The sequence below is a fragment of the Schistosoma haematobium genome, chromosome 3 (genome assembly GCF_000699445.3).
Source record: "Schistosoma haematobium chromosome 3, whole genome shotgun sequence".
NCBI classification, from domain to species: Eukaryota; Metazoa; Platyhelminthes; class Trematoda; order Strigeidida; family Schistosomatidae; genus Schistosoma; species Schistosoma haematobium.
In genome coordinates, this window is record NC_067198.1 from 47,129,365 (window position 1) to 47,157,231 (window position 27,867).

The 27,867-nt window shown below is 36.5% G+C and overlaps 1 protein-coding gene across 1 annotated transcript; it reads left to right on the plus strand.

Moving 5' to 3' along the window:
* Positions 1-2,560: 2,560 nt before the first annotated feature.
* MS3_00010682 (uncharacterized protein) lies at positions 2,561-26,850 on the plus strand (the record flags this gene model as incomplete). The annotated part of the gene is made up of 10 exons (XM_051219080.1): positions 2,561-3,370; positions 7,209-7,276; positions 8,975-9,101; positions 12,963-13,141; positions 15,139-15,212; positions 16,665-16,753; positions 18,626-18,855; positions 21,607-21,796; positions 25,547-25,636; positions 26,725-26,850. 10 exons carry the CDS (start codon positions 2,561-2,563, stop codon positions 26,848-26,850), a joined length of 1,983 nt encoding a protein of 660 aa, XP_051070038.1.
* Positions 26,851-27,867: the final 1,017 nt, after the last annotated feature.

Sequence of the window (27,867 nt, forward strand, 5' to 3'; positions counted from 1 at the left end):
TAACTTTTGACGTGTCTTGACTAATCATAGTTCCTCATTAATAACTCGAGAAATCCACTTTAAGTTTAATTACTAGTGATCATAACTTTGAATTATCAATAGAAAGGTTTTAAAGATTAGATGTAGATCAGATCAGAGGTATGATAAATAGGTAATCGATAGTATCGGATCATCTTAACATAATATGGTGTGCCAACTGAATTCAGTGATATAAACCATTACATGCCCACTGATATTATTAGGTAAACTGAACTCACTTCGAGACTTGAAGATTCTAAGTTCGACTTCGTATGGAATTGTGAATTTACTTTGTTAAAGAGTTCCAAGCCAATATTAACTTTTCATTTAGTGCTACATTATGTTTTAAATCTTCTCTATTTGATACATTTCTTCAATGAGGTGTAAAAAAGAAGAAAGCAGCATCATGAACACAAACTTTGTGGAGAAGTGAATTATCAAAATTAGTCTAATACTTTTCCATTGCATAATTTGCCTACTACCAACAATAAAGATTTACCGTTGAGTAAAGATGTGAAAGAGAAATAAGTTCCTCAATGAAATCTAATCCTTATTCAAACTTGATATGTGATAAATGTAACTTTCGTGTGATCTATCTCGAATTGAATGGTCGGATATCATTGCTAGTACTCAAAGAAATTGATTCAGTGACGAAGACAACTTACAAACATATAAACATCTTTAGAACTATTATACATTGGTATCAGTGTAGTACGTAGAACATTCGGCAGTCTATAATCACATATTGTACCTAATCTCAATAGATTTTCATATAGTTTTTCAATATTCACATGATTAAAACACAATGTTAATTGTGCTACACGTTTCTCTCAACTCGATGGTCTAACTATACAATATCGATCACTAATTAGAGCTAATGGAATCTCTGTAATTAGATATTCAATGTAATTAGTTAGTTTGATTGATTTCTCTCTTAAATTATTCATACCACCACACGATTTGATAATACTGATACTGGCTGTTAAAGCTGCAGCTAATAATAATGGTGGATTAAACAATCGATATGCATTGGCTTACTTACTTAGGCCTGTTACTCCTAATGGAGCATAGGCCGCACACCAGCATTCTCCAACCCACCCTGTCCTGGGCCTCCTTTTCTAGTCCCATCCAATTCTTGTTCATTTTTCTCATGTCTGTTTCCATTTCCCGGCGTAACATGTTCTTTGGCCTTCTTCTTTTCTTTCGACCTTGAGGATTCCAAGTGAGGAATTGTCCTGTGACGCAGTTGGCTGCTTTCCTCAATATGTGTCCTAATCACTTCCAGAACTTCTTCCTGATTGCTTCCTCCACTGGGATCTGGTTTGTTCTCTCCCACAGTAGGTTGTTCCTGATAGTGTCTGGCCAACGGATCCGATGTATTTTGCGTAGACAACTGTTAATAAACACTTGTATCTTATGGATGATGGCTTTCATAGTTCTTGAGGTTTCCACCCCATACAGTAGAATTGTCTTGACATTTGTATTGAAAATTCTGACCTTGGTGTTGGTTGACAGAGAGTTGCTTTGAGTTCCAGATGTTCCTCAGTTGTAAATATGCTACTCATATGCATTGGCACCTTTAGCTAATTCTGTTATATCCTAGTGAAGATTTAAATTACGGGTAGCTTCTGTGAACTATTAGTGTAGTATACAACCCCCTTAGTTTTTAGTCATTATTCCTCTCTTCTTTGCTATTGACCTTTTACTGATTTAATTTGTTTCCATACCTTCTTATATTAGATTTCATTATAATTTCAGTATTTTATTCTATTATTATTGTCATGACCTAGTGAAGATTAAATTATACTCACTTCACTAATTACAATCTCACTAGTTGAAGCCATGAGTCAATTAAAGCTAGACTACCATAGAAAACCTGGGAGCACTGGATGGTCGTTTCGTCCTAGTATGGTGCCCCTCAGCAGTGCGTATCTACGACCTCGCCTCGCGAGATTCAAACCCAGGACCTATCAGTCTAGCACGCAGACGCTTAACTAACTAGACCACTGAGCCGGTATCTAATAGTATTAATGTCTAACTTCAACTAATCCACAAAATTGAGCCACCGTATACCATTGTCTTCAGTGAGCTGATATCTCACAACAGTCCTGGTTGAACTTCACTGGTCACTGCTTCTAACTAGAATGCCAGGAGAGACCTCTTGAAGCCAGTCACTAGTGAGCATTCCATTCATTTATAATTATATATTTAGATATTATGATACTTTCAAATAAATCCATTTCATACCGAATTATAATTGAACATAAACCAATCATTTGATGAATATCTTCACTTAGAAACCTATAAGGTCATTCGATTTGAATACCAGCATGATTTCATTCATTATCAGTTATATTGGAAACGTTATAGTACATTATGCGATTGTTTCTATCCATTCATATGCTTCCATTTATCATTGAAGCAGATCTATGTATTGATCGTTGAATAGCTTCTTCTCATTCATTCATTCATTCATTCATTCATTCATTCATTCATTCATTCATTCATTCATTCATTCATTCATTCATTCATTCATTCATTCATGTTTATCTATAATCTGTATGGAAGACGTATTAGTTTAGAAGAAGCGTCAAATTTACAAAAATCCAAATATGATCATTATTTCCATCATAGAATATCTTCATCAAAATCCAATATAGATGTGAAACATTCTAATCTTCAAGTGAATTCACCATGGGATTATGAATTACAAAGATTTTTAATACAAGGTGGACGTCAATTATTAACGCCTAAAAGATTACCTCATTGTAAACGTTCTATACAAAGTGCTGGTTCACGTTTATTACAAGAATATAAAATAAAACAAAGTGAATATGAACAAGATATGGAACAGAAACATGATACTTCTCATCGTGTTAATAAACCTGCTGATAATGATGATGGCGATGGTGACGGTGATGATGAAGTTTGGAACATTGAATTCAATGCAAAAGATTATTCCTCCAAAAAACATTCGTTATCAGCTGATGTTCATGCTTTACATAGAAAGGATAATATGAAATCATACAATTTACGTATAACACTCAATGATATCATACAAAAAATTGAAGATAATCAAGGTATGAACATTGATACATTTAATTATTTAAATGATGACAATAAATTGAATAAAAGTAAAGAGGATATTCGTTCTTCATCACCTTTATCCAATTCTACTTCATCATGTCATGCTCTGTTACATTCAAGTCTTCATGCAAAGACATCACCAACATCATCGTCATCTTCAACACCAACATTTCCTTCCTCTTCATTCAATGAAATTCCTAATGATTCTAATGATGAAATCGATATTTCTAATGAATTCAAATTACATTCCATGAAAAAGATACGAGTAAGGATTATAAATAAATTCTTGTTTTCTTTTGAAAGACATATTCTTCTTTATCTGTACATTGATATGAATATTATGTTGATTCAGATTCAGATTTGTGTAGTAAGAATAGAAGGTCTACGGCGTACACTTTTCCTTTTCTAGTGTGCTTCTATGAGTGTCCGGTCTTCTCATGTATGAGTCAATTGAAGGTGCGGACACCACCGCCTCGGATAACAGGTCCAAAAAATTGATGACTCGTTATAAAAACCTGTATGCTGAGGGTATTTTGTTCATTCTTGGCTTTTCCACTCGCCTGTTATGTCTTCTAAGATGTCGCGATTTAGTGGGAAGAAAAAGAGAGAATACATTAGGTCCAAAATCATTTCTTAGTATTTTAAATTACATCACATTTTAGTCTGCGATAGGACATAGTAAAGAGGTCTAGCTTTTCAAGCCACTCTTTGTATGGTAAACCCCAGAGTTCTGGAATTGCATGGGTAGCTGCCCTCTGTTCTTTTTCCAGGATATCCGAGTCATCTTTTAAATAAGGGATTGAAGCCTGCACGCAATTCTCAAGCTTCGTTCTCACTAAGGTTGTGTATACTGTAGTGAAGATGGTAGTATCTACCTTACTAAATATCCGTCTTGGAAGTATTAGGCATTCGATAATAAATTTGGTTTCCTAATATCAGTCCAAGTGCATCACCATATCAACTTACTTAGACTGGTGATTGTATATTGTACAGTAATCGGTAACATTTACAATCACAAATAGAAAATTACAAATCTCGTTACTATCATGTGATTGGTTAGTGATATTTTTGAATATATCGGTATCATAGGAGGTGGGAGGGGGGTGAAGGAGCATGAGGAAGAAAAAGGTGAATCGGAAGTCATTACTTACATGATGCATAGTAAAAATACATAACGCTATCACAATTGATTGATCACTGGGTAGCAGTCAATGTCGACGACATCCAACCACCATCTAATTTCACAATAGTGCACTCAGTGTCGTCACATAGACTGATGGCCACATTGCAACATGGTCGATAGCATTCGATCTGCACTATTAATAAGGACTAGACACACATGACATTGATCACCACCCAGTGATCAATCAATTGTGATTACATCTCAGCCTTACAGGATGTCGGTCGTGGCCCCGGTGGTTTAGTAGTAACGTCTCTGACTGTGAAGCTGTGTGACACAAGATCGGATCCGCCAGGGAGCACCAGTTCCCTCAAGATTACAGTTACATCTTTCTGACGAGTGTCAAGTATCACGAAACCCGGGCCCAGGGTTTCCCGTCGACTACCTCCAACCACCACCTAACATAACACTACCCATTTCAATAGAATGTTATATTGTTATAAATAATACTAATAATACAGTAGATAGAAAAAACTTGGACAGAATTCATGTAAAAACCAGCAGTTCATTTATAACATAAGAAGTTATAATACATAGAATGTTTAGTACAACTGAGTACCAGATTAAGTGACAATATTGAGAAAAGATAAACAAGATATGTAAAGCAAAAATGGATAGTGTCTAGCAGTGGAACCCAGTTTGACAGGCGTTTCGTCTGATCTGGAACTCGTCAACCGAATGTACCTGCATCTCAGAGTTGATGTTCACTGTGGGACTTTAACCCAATACCGTCCGCTTCCAACGCCATCGTGTCATCCACTTAGTCACTGAGTCCTGATAATCAAGTGAATTTAAGCTTCACCCCATTGCACAAGCACGGAACCATCGGGACTCAGTAGCTAATTGGGTAACGCGATGGTGTTTGAAGCAGACGATACTGGGTTCGAGTCGCAGAGTGAACATCAACTCTGAGATGCAGGTACATCTTGTTGACGAATCTCAAATAGGATGAAACGCGCGTCAAACTGGATTCCACTGCTAGCCACTATACATCTTTGCTTATAATGCTTGTTGATTTAGGCAGTATCGAGGCAATACGCACAATATGCACATATGCCAATGTGACACTGATCAATTGCAGTCCTAATCATCAATGTGAAGATTCAAGTAAACAATAACAGATGAATTTAAGGTATGTAAAGTTTGTAGAACAAATCAATATACAAAAACAATATTAGTTGGTAAGATACACAGTTTATTTGGAAGTACATCTGAGGAAGATTATTTTTCTCAGTTAAAAAAGTTCATCTCACCTTGATAAAAGTTGTAGTAATATGCTATAGAGAAATCTTTATTGATTCTTATTTCGAGCCATATGTATCAAGCCACTGAGTTGGATCAACTCTACAATCTCAGTTGGGGCTAGTTGTGATGATGCGACACATACAAGTCATATTCAAATTTTCTTCAAATAACGACTCCGTATCATAAATTAACCACCTCCCTACTTATTTTCAGAGTTGGAAGATAATGTGCAATACGGAATTTGTAGTGCCTGGTACCATATCAAGCCCACATTGGTTATTCTAGCTTCTCCTCAAGCCATTTTTATACCGTAACCTATTCGGTTATTAACCCCAACTGTTTTACTTACCCGATTCATTACATGTTTAGAACTTATTTTTGTTTGACTATAAATACCGAGTCACGCTTAATTAAATTGAGTTGGCTCCCATGGCTTCTCTGATCCGTTTTTTTCGCTCTCTCTTCTTCTCCTTCTTCCCATCGTTTCCCTGATTGTGTGTTCCGATCAACGATTGTATGAAATATACGTATTCGCAATTCATTCTCGTATTTGACTTATTTAATTCCGTTATCCACTAACGCAAGTTAAGTCGATGATTACGTACGAGAATCGGCTTCATGTACAATTCACTAACAATCATTCATAGGATTTAAACACAGTCAGATATGCGAGGGCCACTAAAAAGTCACTAAAATAACATTCGTAAAACAGGATCAAACCAGTCAATGTGGCTACGCTAATCAACTTGTAGTCACTCTGACAGGACACACATTGCCTTACTTCAACATTGCTTACATGGTGTTGCCACTAGTTGTCAATAGCATACAAAGACTCCAGTCAGTCCTGTAAAAGTACTTTGCATTTAGAAGGTACGTGAGACATTTCATGCTTAAGGACATTGATTGCCAACCAATTGAGTACTATTTGAACTCCCTGTGTATCATATCACATAACATGGTCAGAAATGGATATCAAATAGTATATCAGAATATTTGGAAAATGAAAATGTTCTTAATTCTGAACTGTAATTTGAATCTTTACAATTTCATTTGTGGTCAAATTAACTAAGGTTTTGATCGATTCAACATGTGACTATTGATGTATTTCTTGGTTACCTCTTACGGTTTTAGATATTCCTAGCTGATGAATGGCAGCCACCATAAACTCTAAATCCTGAATTTCCTGCTGTTTGATTTAGAGTACATAATACTGAAATATAGTATGGAGCATATTGGAGCTGATCGATCGCCTATAGCTCCATTGGGGGTAACAGGTGTAAGGAAGTAAGTAAGAAAACAAGTGATCAGATGGATAGAGTTTAATCAGTGGCAAAAAACTAGAGAAGTGCTTAAATGTTCGATGCATATTCACAAGATAGAATGACTAATTTCAACTCAACTCCTCCTGGAGCCCCTCTTGGGCTACTGTCAGTCCCAAGCCCGGATAAAGGAGGATGACTGGGTATGGGGTTAGCGACCCCATCCCGTAGAAAACTAGCTCGCTAAAAAAACACTAGTTTCAACTACAATCAACTATTTATGTAATTCATTAATCTATTTCATAGTCTTATTGTTCCAATTTAACTGTTTACATTTCTGATTTGAAGGATTCTCTTTTAACTCTTATGTAAAGCAGTTTCACATAACTAATGAAGGATTTATTTGAATTTGTTTTAAGCCAATAAATCTATTTAAACGGATTATTATTGCTGGTCTACTACTACGTGCAACATTGAATCTTATCAGGTAGGTTTACCAGGAGGATGATATGATATTTTCTTATATAAAAATGAACAAATCTATGATTGAAATATGAACATATTGACTATAATGATTAAAGGTCATAGGCTTTAATTATTATTTATTTATTGATTTGAACACATATATATTGGTAAAAATAGGGGCAAAAAATACATATGCGCCGCACAGGTCACTTGACTTGTGTGGGCTGTGATACTGCCCGGGCGCCCAGACCGAAGCAAGTGGTTTACTTAGGGGCCACACCCGGAGTCTTTGACCAAGAGGTCTAATTCACAAGATAGTGGAGCAACGTAAGGAGATGCAGTCCCATGGTAGCCGGTGACCAACGATTGGTTCATACACCATTTGTTCCCTCAGGATACTGGAGCCCATGTGCACCACTGATTTGGTTTGGGATCCGGTTAAAGAGCCGGACATTCGCTTTTCGTCCTCTCATTTTCGTAAACAACAGTAATGCCACGAGAAGGCAGTGAGTAGGACTTCCCTGGCAGAGGCTATATACGCATGGCCATGTGAGAGCATTTCGAGAGGTAGAGCGGACTCTCCCCACTCTCGGCCGTACCAGGGCATTTGGGGGCACATCCTATTATGGTTTGTCATTTTTCACATCTTTCCGTTTATATTCTTCCGCAGCTAATAACTTACACACTTCATATTATATAACTTTAATAATGCTTTGTGATTATTATTTTAAAGTCCGTTTAACGACATTAAACCTATTTCTTATGTTGAACTAATGATTAGAAAATTCGTTATTTTATTATTCTTATCACTACTACTAGTAGTAGACCTGCCTTGTCACTATCAATATGTCAGTATAGGGTTGTGGAGATTGTTGGGTTTCGATTGGTTTCATGAATGGATCAATGTTGAACCAGCATTGAAAACCTGGGAGCACTGGACCACTGTTTGGTTCTAATATGAGACTCATCATCACGATCCCGCACGCGGGGCTCTAACTCGAGACCTTCAGTCTCGAGTATGACAGCTTAACTTCTAGACCACCTGGGTTCGAATCCTGCGTATAGGATCGTGAATGCGCACTGATGAGGAGTCCCATACTAGGACGAAACAGATGTCCAGTGCTTCCAGGTTTTCAATGGTGGTCTAACATTGATTCATTCATGATATCAATTCTAATAATCTGAACTCTTCATGTCTCTGGATTATACTACTCGAATAACATCTTCAAACCCCAATCTTTCCGATTACTGAGATGGTGGAGAAGATTTGTAGCTCAGGTGGATGACTCTGGTGGAGTTTTGTTCTCTGAGCTGGATAGTTTAGTCGTAGAGCTTTCATCATTCTTCTGAACAAGATCATCAGCACAAACTCCGCATGTGGAGAAATTCAAACACTTCACTTCTACCTGACGTTTGTGCTGATGATGTCGTTCAGAAGAACGATGAAAGCTTCACGACCTAACCATTTCCGATTACTGTTTATACTTTTACTACCTCTAGCACTATGGGATTTGAATCGACAATCGTATCTCTGTGTTAATGCGGTATTGCAACTTGAACTAATCTACGTGCGTACAAAGTTCTACGTTGTTACTGACTGATCAAGATGCAATTACACTTACTTCAGTAATCAATGCCTCAATATGAAACATCTTTATAGAAAAAAAAAGATTGTTCTTTGTACACTTTTCTTTTCTTTTCTACTTTTCTTTGTTTACAGACCAATACAAGAATTGAAAGATGCTAAATTACGTAGTAAAAGTGCTCAAACGTTTGTTGAACTTCAAAAGAATATTGAAGTGAAATTAAATATTGATCATTTAGGATTTGATAAATATGCATACAAAGTAAGTTAAATGTTGTTGTGTTCACCTTTCCTCTTTCTCCTAGTGATCGACTGGATCATGAAGGCGTCAACATCTGAGAGGAAGCCTGGGATATATTGGACAGCTAGGATGCAGCTGCATGACCTAGACTTCACAGATGATCTGATTATTCTATCGCAAACGCAACAACAATTTCAGGAGAAGACGAACAGTGTAGTAGCAGCCTCAGCAGCGGTAAGTCTCAACATACACAAAGGGAAAAGCAAGATTCTCGATACAACACAGCATGCAACAATCCAATCACAATTGACGGAGAAGAGCTGGAGGATGTGGAATCCTCTACATATCTGGTCAGCATCGTTGATGAACACGGTGGATCTGATGCAGATGTGAATACGCGGATCAGCATGGCAAGAGAAGTTTATTTACAACTGAAGCACATCTGGAACGTGAAACAATTGTTAACCAACACCAAGGTCAGAATTTTCAATACAAATGTCAAGACAGTTCCACTGTATGGGGTGGAAACTTGGAGAATTGCAAAAGCCATCATCCAGAACATACAAGTGTTGATTAACAGTTATTTACACAAGATACTTCGGATCCGTTGGATAAACATTATCAGCAACAACCTATTGTGGAAGAGAACAAACCATATTCCAGCGGAAGAAGAAATTAGGAAGGAGTTCTGGAAGTGGATAGGACACACAACGAGGAAAGCACTCAACTGTGTCACAAGGCAAGCCCTCACATGGAATCCCCAGAGCCAAAGGGGGAGAGGAAGAGTAAAGAACACATTACTTCGAAAAATGGAGACAGACATGAGAAGAATGAACAAAAGTTGGACAGAACTGGAAAAGAAGGCCCAGGACAGAGTGGGTTGTAGAATGCTGGTCGGTTGCCTATGCTCCATCGGCGTAAAGCAAAAAAACAAAAGTCTCTGTAATTAAGTTTAACAATGTTTTTTTCATTTCGATTCAATAAACAATGAAGGCTTAGTAAATACTGGATTACCCCTATAATGAGAAGAAAGAAAGTATAAACTGAATATGGATTTATTTTATCTAAAATAGAATAATGATGTTCACAGTTTATGGATTAATATAAGACTACACTTACTTAGTATAAGGTCTACTTTCGACTTTATCGAGATAATCAAATCGATTAGTGAAAATTGTATGGAATAACAATAATGCACACTAATGACTACTGATATCCATTGTGCAAAGACTTAAAAATATATCAAAACGACAACATTTCGTCTGTGTCAGTGAAGATTTATTATCTAACAAAAATACAACACTTAATTATTTCAGTCTGTTATCCCTAAAGTAGCATAGGCCACCCACTAGCATTTTTTATCCGACACTGTTCTTGGCGATCGTTTTCAGTTGTTTCCAGTTGCTATTCATTCTTTCCGTGTCTGTTTCTGATTCTTGCCGTAGTGTGTTCCTTGGTCTTCTTCTTTTAGGTTAGAGCTTGCCTCGTGATGCAGTTTGGTTATTTTCGTAATGTATGTCCTATCCACTTCCAACGTCTTTTCCCAATTTCCTCATCAATTGGAAGTTGGTTTGTTCAGTCCTGTACTAGGCTTTTGTTGATGGTATCCCGTCGGTGGACACTGAGTATCTTTCATAAACAACTGTTTATAAATACTTGTACATTTTTGATGATGGTTGTAGTAGTTATCGAAGTTTCAGCTCCGTACAGTGGAAATGTCTTGACGTTCGTATTGAAGATTCTGACTTTGATATTGCTTGAGAGTTGTTTTGAGTTTCATATATTCTTCAAATGTAGGAATGTAGCCCTTGCTTTACCGATCCTCGCCTTTACGTCTGCATCAGATCCTCCTTGTTCATCGATGATGCTACCCAGATTAATGAATGTTTCCACCTCTTCCAGAGCTCCTCTAAAAAGTGTGACCAAGCTGGTGTTCTCTGTATTGCATTTGAGGGTCTTTTTTTCCCTTGTATACTTTGAGACCTACTGTTGCAGAGACTGCTGCCACATTGTCTTGGCCTACATTTGTTCATGTGTATGGGATAAAACAGCTAGGTAATCTGCAAGGTCTAAATCATCTAGTTACATCCAACCCGTCTGTTGTATTCCGTGCTTCCTTCCAGATGTCTAGGTCTTTATAATCCAATCAACCATCAGGAGAAAGAGCAAGTGGGAGAGTAATCAGCCTTGTCCGACTCTAGTCTTCACTTGGAATGCCTCTTTCAGCTGTCCTCCATGCGCCACTTTACAGTGTAGTCCGTCGTATGGATTCGTATGATGTTAGTGATTTCCTCAGGTACACCACAGTTTCGAAGTGAGTTTCATAATATTCTCCTATCCACACTGTCAAATGCTTTCTCATAATAAATGAAGTTGATATATAGTGAGGAGTTCTATTCGACTGATTGATGGAAGATTTGGTCTGTGCACGACCGATTCTTACGGAATCCAGCCTGTTGATCTGGAATCTGGACGTCTCCTGTATCTCTCATTCGTTCAACAACACTGTGCGGAAAACTTTTCCTGGTGCTGACAGTAGTGTGATTCCTCTGCAGTCGTTATATTTGTTTAAATCTACTTTTTTTTAACATGTTGATGATGTGTCCTTCTTTCCAATCTGTCGGTTTTTGTTCTTCCTCCCAAATCTTCCTGAATCGAATGTGAAGCATATTTGCAGTTACTTCTATATCTGACTTGTGTGTTTCGGCTGGCTTATTGTCAGGTCGTTGGTGGGGTAACATTTATAGGAAGGCCTGTGTGTGCTGCTTCGACATTCGTTGGATTTAATGGAGCTGGTCTATTCAGGAGCTCCTCGAATTGTTCCACCCATTTGTTCTGTCCTTGAATCTCAGTGATTGGTTTGCCCTCTTTGTTCTTAACTGGTCTATCTGGTTTACTACAGTTCCCTTCCAGTTTCTTCGCTATGTTATATAGTTCTTTCATATTTCCTTCTCTTGCAGCTTTTTTCGCCGTCGTTGCTAGTTCTTCCACGTATTTCCGCCTGTCGGCTTTGATGCTCTTCTTCATTTGCTTGTTTGATTTTGTGTATTTATCTTTTACCTTGATTTTCTCTGCTCTTGTTCAACTATTATTAATTGCTTTCTTCTTGTTCTTCCTTTCTTGAATCTTTTCCTGGATCCCGATAGAGATCCATTCATTATGATGATGCTTGTTACGGTCCAGAACCTCCTGACACGTTGTAGTTAATGCTTCTTTGTCACCTTCCCAATTGTTCTTCATAGTAGTTTCTTCTTCTTTAAACAGATCTTGTAAGACTTGGAGCCTGTTAGTGAAAGCTATCTTGGATTCGCCAAGTTTGTCAGTATGTTGAAGGATGTCTGTATTGGACCTTTGTAATGCCGTTTGTCCAGCTATCCAATGCTTTTTTTAGCTTTAGTTTCATCTCGGCTACAAACAGGTGATAATCTGAAGGTATGTTAGCTCCTATCCTGGTTCTCAAGTCTTCCATTGACCTTCTGAATTTTTCAGTGATGTAAATACGACCGATCTAGTTCGCAGTAGTGTGATCCAGTGAGATCCATATAGTTTTTTTGTATTTGTTTTTGGAGAAATATTGTGCTGCTTATAACTAATTTTTCGAATGCACATAAATTTGTTAACCTATATCTATTCTCGTTCCTTTCTCCTAGTCCATATCGTCCCATTCCGACTTTGACGTTTGGTTCTCTCATTAGGTTGACCAAGTCGTTTCATTCATGAGCACTTCTCCATGATCAACTGCAACCTCTCATAAAACTGATCCTTATTGTTTTCATAGGTTCATAACACTGGATCCCATTCATGATGGTCCCCTTTTTCTTCGTTATAAGTCACATCGTATCATTCTATTGTATCACTTCATTTACTTCTTTTAAACAATAGATCAATCGTGAAAAATATCTTACATATGATGCAGTGAAAATACTCACTTTACCAAGTAAATATCGTACAGAATCAATGATTCATTCAGCCACTGTATCTGTTATTGCAACAACAGAAGCATTCAGTGAATTCCCAATTGCTATGCAAAAAGCAATTATAGAAAAAGCATGGTATGAAAAGTAAGTTAATCATTAATTTCTTAAATATAACAATTATCATGTTAGTAATCATTGGGAAAAATTAAAATGAACAAGCTTTAAGTGGAGAACGTGTCGGCATTTGAAGCGATGGGTACTGAGTTCGAGTCCCGGAGTGAAAACCAACTTTGGAATGCAGGTACATCCAGCTGACTAGTCCCAACTAGGACGAAACGCGCATCCTGAACTCTACTGTTAGCCACCATGCATCTTTACGTAAAAACCTTGTGTCTTAAGGCTATATCATGGCGATCCGCACAGTATGCACATATGCCGATAAGAGACTGATCAATTGCAGTCCTAAATAATAATGGGAAGATACAAGTAAAACAACACCAAGTACATTTGAACAAGCTTTAGTGTTTGCCTTTAATTATACAACTGATTGAATAGTTGTTGGCTGGAATCAGTCAACAGGAGGATCCGGTCGGTCGAAGTTTTCTCATCGATTAAGACTGACAGGTTTGATTTATCTATAATCTTTAGGAAATTGATGACCTCCCTAGGGTTCGAACACATGTCACTTAATATGATAATCAGGGACTAAACCATTGAGCTATCCAGGTCTCAGTCAACCTCTCGTAAGTCTGAGGTATTTACTCTGGTTGGTTACTAGGTTGTGACTGATATCTGTAACCACTGTTGATTTAGTCCTTGTATAGGATATTACGTAAATGTGTTAGTTATACAGTGATAACAAATAAGACAGGTCATAACGTTACCAGTGAAGCTGTAATTCTACCGGTTTCATCAATATATCTTTGATGGTTGATGGAATCTGTGAAATTATCCTTCATTTAGCTTCCGTATTTAGTTTTTTTATTCAACTCAAGAATCTCTACAACCCTATACTGATAAAATATATCCCTTAAACCCAGAAGAAATTTATGTTCTCAATTGAGACTCGGACAGTCATCATCTGAGTGACCATTGGTCACACTATTTTATGTATTTTATTAACGACTGCCGTAGTGTGTTGGGTGAGAATACAACCAGAGGGACCTCAAGGTGGAGTTACGGAGTTATTTGGTAGAATTTGAATATCGTGCGTTCAGTATTTTATTTGCAAAATATCTATCAATTGTTTCAGACTTTCTTGTTGCTTCATTTCCATACTAGTCACTCTTTATTACCGCTCTTTTCTATTCAATTTTCTCAACATTCCGCTGCTAGGCATTCCACTTTCGATGGATGTTGCACACTACTGTAGATCACTAACGTAGATGGTCTATGTCGAATGATTGGGAGACTACTCGAGTTAGACAGGAATGGTGTGACGAACAAGCTAACGTTGAAGTCAAACCTCGTGGTTAGCACCTAACTTGGATTACCCTTCCGACATATCAAGGTTCTATGGCTGCTTTGAAGGCCATAGAACACAAAGAACGTTATGACAGAAATATATTAGTAAAAATAAGTACAAGCGAAAGTATGACCACCACCGCATGCGCCAGTCCATGGCGTATGATTAACTGGTGCGCGTTGGTTGTCCTTGACCTAGACGGGGATCGAAGAACTGTTCAATATTCAGTGACCCAACTGCCGGATGATTTGGCTAGGGCTCAGTGATATTTCACTGGCCTCACACTACTCATATCTGTCAACATAAGTAAGAAGTAGTGACTAGTGGAGTTCAACTGGGTCTATTGTGAGATAGTAACTCACTTAAGACAATGGTGGACGGTGGTGCAATTTCATGGATTGGTTGAAGTTAGATATAAACACCGTTGGATGCCGGTTCAGTGGTCTAGAGATTAAGCGTTCGCGCGCGTGACTGATAGACCCCAGATTCGAATCTCGCGTGACGGGATCGTAGATGAGCACTGCTGCGGAGTCCAACAATAGGACGAAACGGCCATTCAGGTTTTCCATGGTGGTCTAGCTTCAATTGACTCATGAATTCAATTATTAAAAATGTATTTACTTGGTTGAGCATCAATTTACAAAAAAAATATCCATGAATTAATCTTTTCTTCCAGATATGAAGCTAGACGAATGATAATTCGACAAGGCCAACCACCATTAAATTTCTACTTCATCATTTCAGGTTCTGGTAAGTTTTATGAAATATATGATCAAACATCATACCCAGGATCTGGATCATTGACAAATTAATTAATAGTTATCAGTTGTAATAACTAATTCTTTTATCTGTGAACCTAGGTTTCATGCTACTTGGCACTTGTCAGCAAGTACATCCCAGTCCTACAGGAGATCAGTTGCTTAGTTTTCATGAAAAGATGATGAAAACTCAGAGGATTTTTATTTGTTAAATAACTATATGACCTGAATAAATAGTTCTGTTGAAATAAGGTTAACTTTATAGTGTAAAACACAAATATGGGTACAACCTTTGAAATACAAACTTTGACAAACGTTTGTGAATCAAATTGTTCACAATTGATTGATCACTGGTTGGTGATCAAATATCATGTGTGTCGGATCCATCTTAGTGCGAAATTGAATCTTATTGATCCAATTGTAATGTGATCATTAGTCTAAGTGACTTGACATTGCCAAATTCATTTACTATAAAGGTTATCTAATGGATATAAAAATGTTAAGATCATATATAGAATTGATCAAGGTTAATTCCGTATTGTAACCATAAAAATTATGCTGTATAGAGATCATATTGTGTTGTGTGCTACTTATGTCGACATAAGTAGTATTATATAAGGCTAGTGAGGAATAGAATGTCGAGATCGAGGAGAAAAAACGGGAACAGAAAACAGTTAGTATGGAAATGCAGGAACAATGATGTCTGATTGACATTTTGTAAATGAAGTATTTTCTGCTGTATGGTTCTCAGACTTGACTAAGACGTTCTGTAAGTTTGTGTTAAGGTAAATGCGATTGTTCCCACTTATGTTCTCATTCACTACAATATAACCTTATAAATTTCTTTCCTTATTATATATAGTATACTGACCAGTGATTAGAAGTACTAACGACAAACTGTTATCGTTTGAGTATAATCGTGTCGGTAATTAGAGTCTTATTGCTGATGGGATGAACCTTTATTCTCAGAGTATCATTTTCATTGTGAAACATGAATGGGGCCACGTTCTTTCTAACAATAATCTGGTTACCTTATAGATGTTACTCCAGAACTAAAGAAAAAGGGTGATAATAGTCAAAAGGAATATTATACTTGGAGTTAAGTACAGACAGTGAAAGGTGAGACTTCTAGATTGGTGATCTGGAGGAAGAAAAATATATCAAGTTTAGTTATGTCGTAATAGGTTGATGATGATGACTGACGAAATGTCTCCAGTTAGTCATGTTCATTGAAACCAACAAGGTCAACATCAATATTGAATGCTTACAAAGCCATTTATTTTGGAAAGTTATTGCCCAATCTAGATGGGTACACTTTACGGAATAGTTTTCTTGTGTTATCCATATATAACAGTAATTCTTCAGTTGACATCTACAAAGCTTTTCCTTCAGTCTTTATCATTTAATAATTCATGTATTTTCGTTTACTGTTTCTAACTTTCAGTGGTTGTTAGTGTATCAAGAAAAGATAAACAAACAGGAGAACCTTATGAAGAGACTGTAGCTTTTTTAAAAGCTGGACAAAGTTTTGGAGTAAGTATTCTACATATTACTTACTTACTTACGCCTGTTACTTCCCATGGACCATAAACCGCCGACCAGCATTCTCCAACCCACTCTTTCCTGGGCCTTCTTTTCTAGTTCCATCCAATTCTTGTTCATCCTTCTCATGTCTATCTCCATTTCCCGGCGTAATGTGTTCTTCGGTCTTCCTCTTCTCCTTTGTCTCCAGGAGGAGTTATTCTACATATGTATGTATATAATACGACAAAACTTAGCGAATACAACTTAAAGTATATCAATATTTATCCTCTGAAATATATTCCTCGTTTGTTGTATTGTATTTATCCTATCCATGTTATCATTTGTTCAACACCATTCTTTGAAATGCTTAATGGTTGAACAATTCAGCTGCATTGTCAATTTACGTTTAATCATCTTTATATCGTCTGAAAAGCCACCAATTAGACGACTTCTTTTTACATTTCTAGGTGATGTTCATCATTTGTTAACTTAAACTGAGAAGTATTATTGACAAATAGAGATATGTACAGAAACCATGATAAAGTTGTAATGTGGCGTCGAGTCGCGTTTGACCATGATCACCACTACAGGAAGACTACGTGCCAGTTAACCGATAAGATCCCCCATAGGCCAAATATCAGAAGGCAGTTGATGGCTGTAGTTGAGATGTATTTGTTGACGACTTCATGGTATCGAAAGAATACCGAGATCGTGCCAGGTTACAAGTGTGGTTACTGAGCGTAAATGAATTTGCGCAAGGTCACAATCAAAGGAAGGAAGAATGGAAGAAGAATGGATGTCTTTAGTACAGTTAAACAAACAAGTACAGTAAAACAATCACTGGTACAATTGGTTATAAAATAATTGTTTCCATTAAACCAATCGCGTTCTCTTGATAAAAGTAGGTCACTACAAAGTTCATACATGTAGAGAATGAGAGAACCATTGGTTATGATCACTGAGCTAGTATTGAGAATTAATTAAGTTTAAAGTATTAGATTACAACCTGATAATCTAAAGTTTAAGTACTTATGTGGTGTGTGCTACTTATTTTAACATAAGTAGTATATAACACTAGTCAGGAATAGAATGTCTAGCAGAAGAAGGTCATGAAGATCAAGGAGCAAAAACAACGGGAACACAAAGTAATTGCTATGAAAATCCAGGAACAATGAAGTCTGAAACAATCAATCAACATTTTGTAAATAAAGTATTTTCACAGATTGAAATCATGAGTCAGTTAAAGCTAAACCACCATGGAAAACCTGGAAGCGCTGGACGGCCGTGGTCTAGCTTCAACTAACTCATGATTTCAATCTGTGAAAATTTCTAAAATCTCCACAAACCCCTTCTGAAAATAAAGTATTTACTGTGAAGTTCTCAGATGTTAGATTGTCTCCACTTGTGTTCTCATTCACTACATCAACACCAAAGCCATAAAGTATCAAGTTTGATCTGTTTTACAATATCATCATTATATACTATTGAATAGTCTTTCACTAAAAACACAACTGAAAATATTTCAGAATAAAAACAACTTATAAATTAAATCAGAAGGGATGTTATGAATATGATAGTAATTTTCATAATTGAAATCATAAGTCAATGGAAGCTAGATCACTATAGAAAACCTTGGAACACTGGACAGTTGTTTCACCCTATTGTAGGACTTTTCAGCAGTACACATCCATGATCCTGTTCCCTTGCGAGATTCGAACCCAAAACTTATCAGTCTTGCATGCAAACCCCTAACCCCTTAGACTAGCTGTCCAATGCTTCCAAATGTTCCATAATGGTCTAACTATAACTCTGCAAAACTGAGTTTCTTTTTTTCTTTTCTCTTACTGTTATTCTTATTCTTCTTATTCATTTTATATACAGGAATTAGCTTTAATTTATGGTGGTAAACGTAGTGCAACTATTATATGTAAAACATCCGTCGAACTATTAGTTATGTCACATGATGAATTTAATAAAATCTTTATGCAAAATGCCCAACATCATGAAGCGGAACATATAACCTTTTTACGTACTATCCCATTGATACCAAACCAAATTGTAAATCATTTAAATGGTGTGGATAGTTCCATTTTATTATTTACATTTTTTAGGTAAGTTATAAAGATAATTGATTATTATCAGAAGGGGGGGTTGTGAAAATGTTTAGTAATTTCAATAGTTGAAATCATGAGTCCATTGAAGTTAAACCATCAGTAGTCTAATGGTTAAGCGCTCATGTCTGAAATGGATAGATCATGCGTTCGAATCTTGCGAAGGATGAGATCGTGGATGCGCACTGCTGAGAAGTCCCATACTAGGACGAAACGGCGGTCCAGTGCTTCCAGGTTTTCCATGGTGGTGGTCTAGCTTCAATCGACTCATGATTTCAACTATTGAAAAAATTGATTAATTTTTAAAATTTTATTTATGGATGACTTTGGACGAAGCTTGGATGACCTCGAGAGGTATTAGCCAATTAGAAAACAGTTGATATTCAGTAAAACTTAGATTATACAATACCAAAGAATAAATGTGGATACACTTCTTTTATATGGATCAAAAATTTATCCAGGTTAGGAAAAGGTTGATAGTTTCTAAAATCGTAATGTATATGATAGAGGAACTCATCCATATAGCTTCATAATAGTCGGCTTCTGGAGTTATGATAAGGTAGTAAAAACTCTTTCAACCTCCAGCACATAGCTTCGATATTGTTTGTGTGCATTTCAGTTGTTGGGTCCACAAAATGCCGTTTATGGATAACGACACGATGCACATAACTTAGTCTATGTAGGTATATGTACACTCTCCAATTATCCGTATATATTGTAGTACCCGGTTGCATATATTCCCGTATAACTGGCATTATCGTTGTAGCCTGTCGGTTTCTAACCCGTTGAAAGTGTCGTATATTCGAAGGACCTGTGAGGTATTTTTACATGAATGCTACTTGCCCAGTCTTCTTTAACATTACATCCTCTGTTGAATTCACGTTTCCTGACTACTGTTTCGTCTGTTTCAACGATTCTCCCGACTCCCTCAAACAACTCATGTATGCTTGTCATTTTTGCTGCGCATATATCTCTACAATACTTATACCACTGAACATCTGAAGCTTCAGTAACATCTGAAAATGTTACAGCCAGTGTTACTGGTGCATTTGACTATCCAGTTCGCAATAATTATCATAATTTGCCTTAGTCTCAATCTAGATCGAGAGGAAAAAGTTCCTCTTCTAGTAGATTTCTTCCACCAACATATATTGCATCGAAAGACAATATCATCACGGTAGCCTGCACAAGGTCCACGAGTCATTTGATTATCATAATCACAAATAAAACAAGTTCTTAATAGTCCCATTTGTTCTAACCGCTCAATTATCATGTTTTCTTTTGAAATCCACTGTGAAACGATTGTACTTTAGCATGAGGTACTGAAATTAACCCCGTGACCTTAAAATCTCTTAAACGCTTCTGATTAGATCATCTATAAATTATAGTGCCACCGAATTTACTCAAATATCTCGTAAACTAACGAGTAGGGAGAATTTTCCTCTTAGCCTTCAGTATGCTATACGTATCTAATGACTACTGACGTATATTAATCTTATGGAAATGAAAGTTAAAGAAAACAGTCATCTGGTGACAAAACAGTTTGTAATAACCGCTTTTTTTAGGAAATAGAATGAATTTTAATTCTGAACAAATTGATTAAATTGGGTTCATAGTTTTTGTGGGATGGAAAACATTTCATCTCGTAAATATCTGGTTACCATAGCTTACTTACTTACCCAATGAAGCTTAGGCCACTGACCAGAGTTCTCCATTCTACTCTGTCCTTGGCCCTCCTTTCTAGTTCTGTCCAATTTTTGTTCATTCTTCTCATGTCTGTCTCCATTTCTCAAAGTCATGCGTTCTTTGGTATTCCACTTTTCCTTTGGCCTTGAGGATTCCATGTGAGGGCTTGCCTTATGACACAGTTGGGTGCTTTCCTCAATGTGTGTCCTATCCACTCCCAGCGCTTCATCCTGATTTCTTCCTCTGCTGGGATCTGATTTGTTCTTACCCACAGTTGGTTGTTGCTAATAGTGTCCGGCCGAACTTATAGACCATAAGTAACCGTGCTCATCAATGATGCTGCCCAAATATGTAAAGGTTTTGACATCCTCCAAATCTTCTCCGTCAATTGTGATTCGATTGTTGTATGCTGTGTTGTATCGGAGAATCTTGCTTTTCCCTTTGTGTATATTGAGACCTACTGCTGCTGAGGCTGCTGCTACACTGGTCGTCTTCTCCTGAATTTGTTGTTGCGTTTGCGATAGAATAACCAGATCATCTGTGAAGTCTAGGTCATGCAGCTGCATCCTAGCTGTTCATTATATCCCATGCTTCCCAAATTTAGCTTGACACTTGAGAAATATTCAAAATCGTTCAATATAAACAAACCATCTTCACAAATAAGTCATATTATGAAAGTAGACAAGTACGAAGAAGTAATCTCTCTTAAAAATACCAAGATATTAGTTACAATACTGATTTATAAAGAATCAAATACAAGTACTTCAACTATGGTAGTCTGATCAGTCAGATACGAAATGAATTTGTTAACATCTTAAGCTTCATTTATATGGTGATAACATGATTTGTTTTACAGCGTTGTATGAATTCACAACATGAACTATTGATCAATCCGAAACAAGAGTCAAGCAACTGTTTAGTATTTGCAGGTACTTTTGAAGATAATCTGGTGACCTCCTTTATTCATAAAATAGCCTCATAAGTCACCTATCTATATTTTACTTTAGTTTATTGTTGTTTAATTGTATATCTATGTACTTCACTTAATTGTTGCTTCATTTACAGACGTAATGTAACCATCTGTATTGATAGTAATCAAAGTAATTGGATTTATATTATTAAAACAGGACAATGTAGAATTCTTAAAGATGTTGAATTAAAACCGAAACATTTAAAGTCAACAGTTAAAACGCATAGATCTAAAACTGAATTCCAGTATTATTTTGATTCGTCCAAACACCATGAGAAAACAAAAGTAAGTTAGCTATAAGAAAAACTTAACTCAGTTAAATGTATTCCTGAATTCATGTATTATCCCCTTCTAGATTAGTAAGATTAGATTTCTAAAACGTCTTTGTTTAGAATTTATTTTATTTGTTTTTTATTTAAACACATAAACATTGGTACAAGAAAGCACCGAACAGATAAGCGTTACATAAATCATTCGATTTGTGTGAGGGCTGTGATACTGCCCGGGTGCTCAGACCGAAACAGGTGGTATTCTTAGGGGGCCACTCCCCGAACCTTCGATCTGAAGGTCTGATCGACAAGGCAGTGGAGCATCATGAGGAGATGCAGTCCCATGGAAGCCGGTGACCAAAAATTGGTTCATACGCCATTTGTTCCTTCATGATACTGGAGCCCATGTGCACGATTGATTTGGTTTGGAATCCGGTTAAAGCGCAGAACATTCGCTTTTCGTCCTTTCAATTTCGTAAACAACAGTAATGCCACGAGAAAGCACTGAGCGGGGATTCCCTATCAGAGGCTGTATACTCGTGGCCGTGTGAGAACATTTTGAGAGGGAGGGTGGGCCCACCCCACTCTCGGCCATACCAGGGCATTTGGGAGCGTTTAGAATTAAATCTTACTATGAATGTCAATAATATTAGGTATGGATTATATCTAGCTGATGGTCACTAATTATGTGTGAATAACTGTCAGTGGTTTCGTTGCAAGCCACAATTCCAATTAAATCCTTTCCGTTTCAGAATTCATTTCTCTTAGCTTCGCTTTTTTGTATGAATATGTCTACTACTTATTAATTTTAAGTAGTTTGATTTATATTAAATAATTTTGTTCTATTTCTTTGTTGTAATGGTAATGATGCGTTGTTTGTGGAAAATGGCAGATCATTCCAGTAAATTGGAGTAAATAAAAGTGAAAACAATCAACTCCTTCTTCATGTACTTCTACTAAGATGTTCAAATATACATATTTTTTTCATTTGTAAGATAATATCTCCCTGCTTCCATCATTTAGTCTTCTCTGAGTAAGCCACCCAGTAAGTTGTTTGTTTTGAACGATAACTGAATCGATAATTTACCCACCTAATTTGACCACGTTCCACTGACTTGTAGCTCCTCTTAAAAGTTTATTGTTATTGACTTCCTTCAAAGAGGTAAATTCTCGGCGACTGTTCTTTTGATGCAATTATTGATTCCTGAGTGAGTCAGTCAGTAACAACGTAGAACTTCGTACGTACGTACATCAGTTCGAGTTGCCATACTACATTACATTAGCACAGAGATGCAGTTATCTATTGAAATCCCTTAGTGGTAGAGATAGTAAAAGTATAAGCAGTAATCGGAAAGATTAGGGTTTGAAGATGTTATTCAAGGAGTACAATCCAACGAAATAAATTTGGAAAGAAAAAGAGAAAGGGGACATAAATAATACAGAAGATTAGAATTTGGGAGAACACAAAGAATGGATGCACCAGCCTCATTGCAAACGACTTTGAGCCATGTCATTCACGGTCTCTAACCATCGGTTGATTCCTGAACATTTCATAACTTGTGGTTTGTGATTGTCTAGTTCTCATTCCATCTTTTATGACAATATTCTATTCTTGTCTTTCGATCATTACGTCTCACATCCATCTCGAGCGCTGTCTTAAAACCCTTAAAAAAATAATATAGACATGTCGGTATAATTTAGCTCCATGATGCATATTGTTACGATAGTACTATATTTACTTACGCATTATTTTGACAAAATTTTAAGTGAAAAGAATATGGGTTTCCGGTACTGGTTTGTGACTCTGACTTCGAAGATTTCTATTTGTCTAACTTGATCTTTATATAATTATTTATGTAATCAACTTCATTCTTATGAATAGGTTGTGTTTGCATCCTCGAATTTTTTCAAAAAATATTTTATACTACTTGTAAATAGTTTGACGTTTTAAATGAAATTTTCATGCCATTCTAGTAGTACTAAGCTTAGGAACATGTAGTTCATAAACTAAAGAAAATTCATAGAAAAACTAACGACATGAAACATTTTGAATCTTTATAACATTTTACTAAGAAAATGAAGAATAAAATTAGACGGAGTAGTTTCATACGTAATTCACACTTTACACCTTATATTAGATTATAAGTGTTCTCTAAAGAACGATCTACAACTGGAACAAAATAGCTTCTAACTGAAGTTTGTGCTGATGATGTCATTCAGAAGAACGATGAAAGCTCCACAACCAAACGATCTAGCTCAAAGAACAAAACTCCATCAAATAGCTTGTAGTAGCTCCATTGTATGTAATTTCGAATTGATCTTTGAAATTCCAAACAAAAGTTGTAAATGTCAGTTCTTTTATACATATCACAAATAATTCATAATATTCTATATAAAAATTTTCCATTGATTGTTGAACTCTCGTGCAGTTGATTCAAATTTAACCATTCATTGTGCTTCCTTCAAATCATCTGACCTGAACAATCTTTTATCATGTCAACCTCAGTTATTACTGGTGTCATACGACTGGGTTTAAGGAATATTTACGGATGATTGAGTTATATGGTCTATTCCAAGAAGTCAGAATTTACTAGTAGCTACCATAACAAGCTCTTAGTTGTCGTTTGTTTATCAATAGTTCTCCAATTACTGTTTATCCATGATGGAACTCATCATCACTACAAAGCATAGTTCTTGATGCATTCTATCTATTTAAAGTTTGTAATTTCGTTAATTGTAAATGAAAACTTACGATTTCAAGACTTATCACAGTTGATTGATCACTGGGTGGTGATTAGTGTTATGGGTGTCACGTCGGTCACGGCCCGGATGGCTCAGTGGTAACATCTCTGGCTGTGAAGCTGGGTGACACGGGATTGAATCCGTCAGGGAGCACCAATTCCCTCAAGATTAAAGGTACACCTTGCTGACGAGTACCGAATAGCACAAAACCCGGGTCCAGGGTTTCCTGTAGACTACCTCCAACCGCCATCTGATTTCAAGACTTATGTATAATGAATATATCTGTATTATCTTATAATGAGAGAATAATCTAACGAACTACATTTTACTGATTCAATATACATAAATCAATTTTCATACATTTAATTGAATGTCTACTATACTACTAGTTACTTTATGGGTGAGGATAACTGCTCCTTTTTTTAATGTTCGAAAAAGTCTAATGTCTAGCATTTTCAAGAAATTTTCTATTTAACTGATAGTTATCAATTGTTATCAACTTATCTCCTCTATGAAGAGTTCACTGTAAGACATCTCAATTTGTCTGATAAAAACAGCAAATAATACGAAATACTATGGGTTAAAATGATATTCTCAATAAAAATCATGTTTTTATACATAATACTTACTAAATGAATGGAAAATTACTAGAAAATGCTTGATATAGCACACAGATTAGACAATGAGAGACAGATATGCTACAAATTTACGAACATATATCCTAGTCGTAACAGACGCCGGCTCAGTGGTCTAGAGGTTAAGCGTTTGCGTGCCAAACCGATAGATCTTGGGTTCGAATCTCGCGAGGTGGGATCGTGGATGAGCACTGCTGAAGAGTCCCATGCTAGGACGAAACGGCTGTCCAGTGCTTCCAGATTTTCCATGGTGGTCTAGCTTCAATTGACTCATGATTTCAATCTGTGAAATTTGAAGAATACTAATATTAATAACTGAATTACTTTATATTAATAATATCTTGATCATTCTTTTTCTTTCTTTCTTACTTTCATCCCTTTTCTCTTAGTTGAATACTCAAAATTCAGCTAAGAAATTAGATAATAAAAATGTTAAAATATTTATAGAATTGAAAATATTGGAACCAAATAGTGTATTTGTAAGTTCATGTTTTGCAATTGATTAATCATTGGCTGATGAGTGATCAATATCATGTATATTAGGTCGAATCCTATCGACCAAGTTCCAATGTGGTCACTAGTCTAGGTGATTCGATATTGCGTGCACTATGTTGAGATAAGATAGTGGTTTGAGGTAGTCAACAGGAAAATCTGGATGTAGGTTTCATGTTACTTGGCATTTGTCAGCAAGCTGTACCTGCAAAGATGAGAAGCGGAAAATTCAAATGCACTGAAAAGAGAAAACAAGGATATCAATCCCATTCGATGAAGTGTGACTCAATATTTATACCCATACATAAATAAGCTGATGATATGTGACAAATAGGGTAAGCAATACACACACACACACACTCAAATAAAAATAATTGATTTTATAACCGAATAATTGACAAGGGATGATAGTGACACAAGAAAAATAAACCAATTGATCCATCAAAAGCTAGAATAACCCATGTAAGTATGATGTCATAGTGTTGTTTGTGTTACTAATGTCGACAGATATAAGTAGTATGTATCATCAATCGAAAGTGAAATGTCTGGCAGCAGAAGGTTAAAAAGATCTAAGAGAAGAGAACGAGAACAGAGAATGATTGATGTGGCAACGAAGGAATGATCAAGTCTGAGACGATAGATTGACATTTTGCAAATGAAGTATATACTGTATGGTTCTCAGATTTCACTAAGATGTTCTGTAATTTTGTATTCGAGTACATTTGATTGTCCCAACATGTGTTCTCGTTCACTGCAATAGTACCAGCTATTGTATGCTCCTACTCTTTCCTAATTATCTCTATTTTTCCTTTATCTTATAAATTGTTTAGTCTGATCTTTATTCTTTTTATACAAATATCATAAGAAGTTAGTGTGTGAACAGGATGTCCAAAATGTATCAGATTGAGATCATGAACCTATTGATGTTAGATTACCATTGAAAACCTGGAAGTACTGGACGACCGTCTCAATCAAAAACTTCATAATCTCCACAACCTTATACCGACCAAAATGTATCTCCCTAATATATAACATAACTTTTTCCGTAAATTTCATTTTATCATTCATTAATTAGGGTCTAGAATCTATTGCATTTGAACCGTTCGGTGGTACAACATCCGTTTCATTAGTATCCGATGGAGCAGAATGTGTTGCAATTAATAAAAATTCTTTATTGAACATTGTCCAACAAATTTTTTAAATTGGTTACGATCTAAGGTAAGTAATAAATTATGTTGTTGGTATTTTCAGTGGGTACAGTTTATTCATTTATTTATGTAAACACATAAACATTGGTTACAACAAGGCACCAAATAGATAGGCGCCACATATATCATTCGATTAGTGTGAGAGCTGGAAAACTGCCCGGATGCCCAAACTGAAGCAGATGGTTTTCATAGGGGCCACACCCGGAGCCTTTGACCTGAAGGTTTAATCCACAAGGCAGAGGAACAACGTATGGAGATGCAGTCCCGTGGTAGCCGGTGACCAACGATTGGTTCATATGTAACTTGTTCCTTCAGGATACTGGAGCCCATGTGCAACACTGGTTTGGAATCAGGGTTTTACAACTCCCTAGGCGGATTCCCCGTATCCACCAACCCGGTTAGAGCGCCGTGCATTTGCTTTTCTTCCTCTCATTTTCGTAAACAACAGCTCTGCCACGAGAAGGTAATGAGTAAAACTTCCCTGTCAGTGGTTGTATGCAAGTGGCCTCGTGAAAGCATTTGGAGAAGGATAGCTGACTTTCCTCACTCTCGGCCATACCAGTGCATTTAGGGGCTGTGTAGTGTCAGGGGTGGGATTCGAACCCATGCCAACATATTGGACGTGATGTGGTGTGCGCTACTGATGTCGACAGACATAAGTAGTATGTATCATCAATCGAAAGTGAAATACTTGGCAGCAGAAGGTTAAGTAGTTCGAAGAAAATTGAATGAGAACAGATAATTATTGGTGTGGAAACGAACGAACAGTGAAGTCTGAGATAATTGGTGGATATTTTGTAAATGAAGTATTTGCTGTACGGTTCTCGGAATTTGTGTGTTCAAATATATTCGATTGTCCCCACTTGTGTTCTCGTTCACTGCACCTGTATTTGTTAGAGGTTTGTAGTATATAATGATGTAGCGGTAAATAAATCCCCAAAATCAATAGCTCTGTAAGTCTTCAACATTTGATGCTGATCACATTGGTTTTAGTAGACTCACCTAACTGA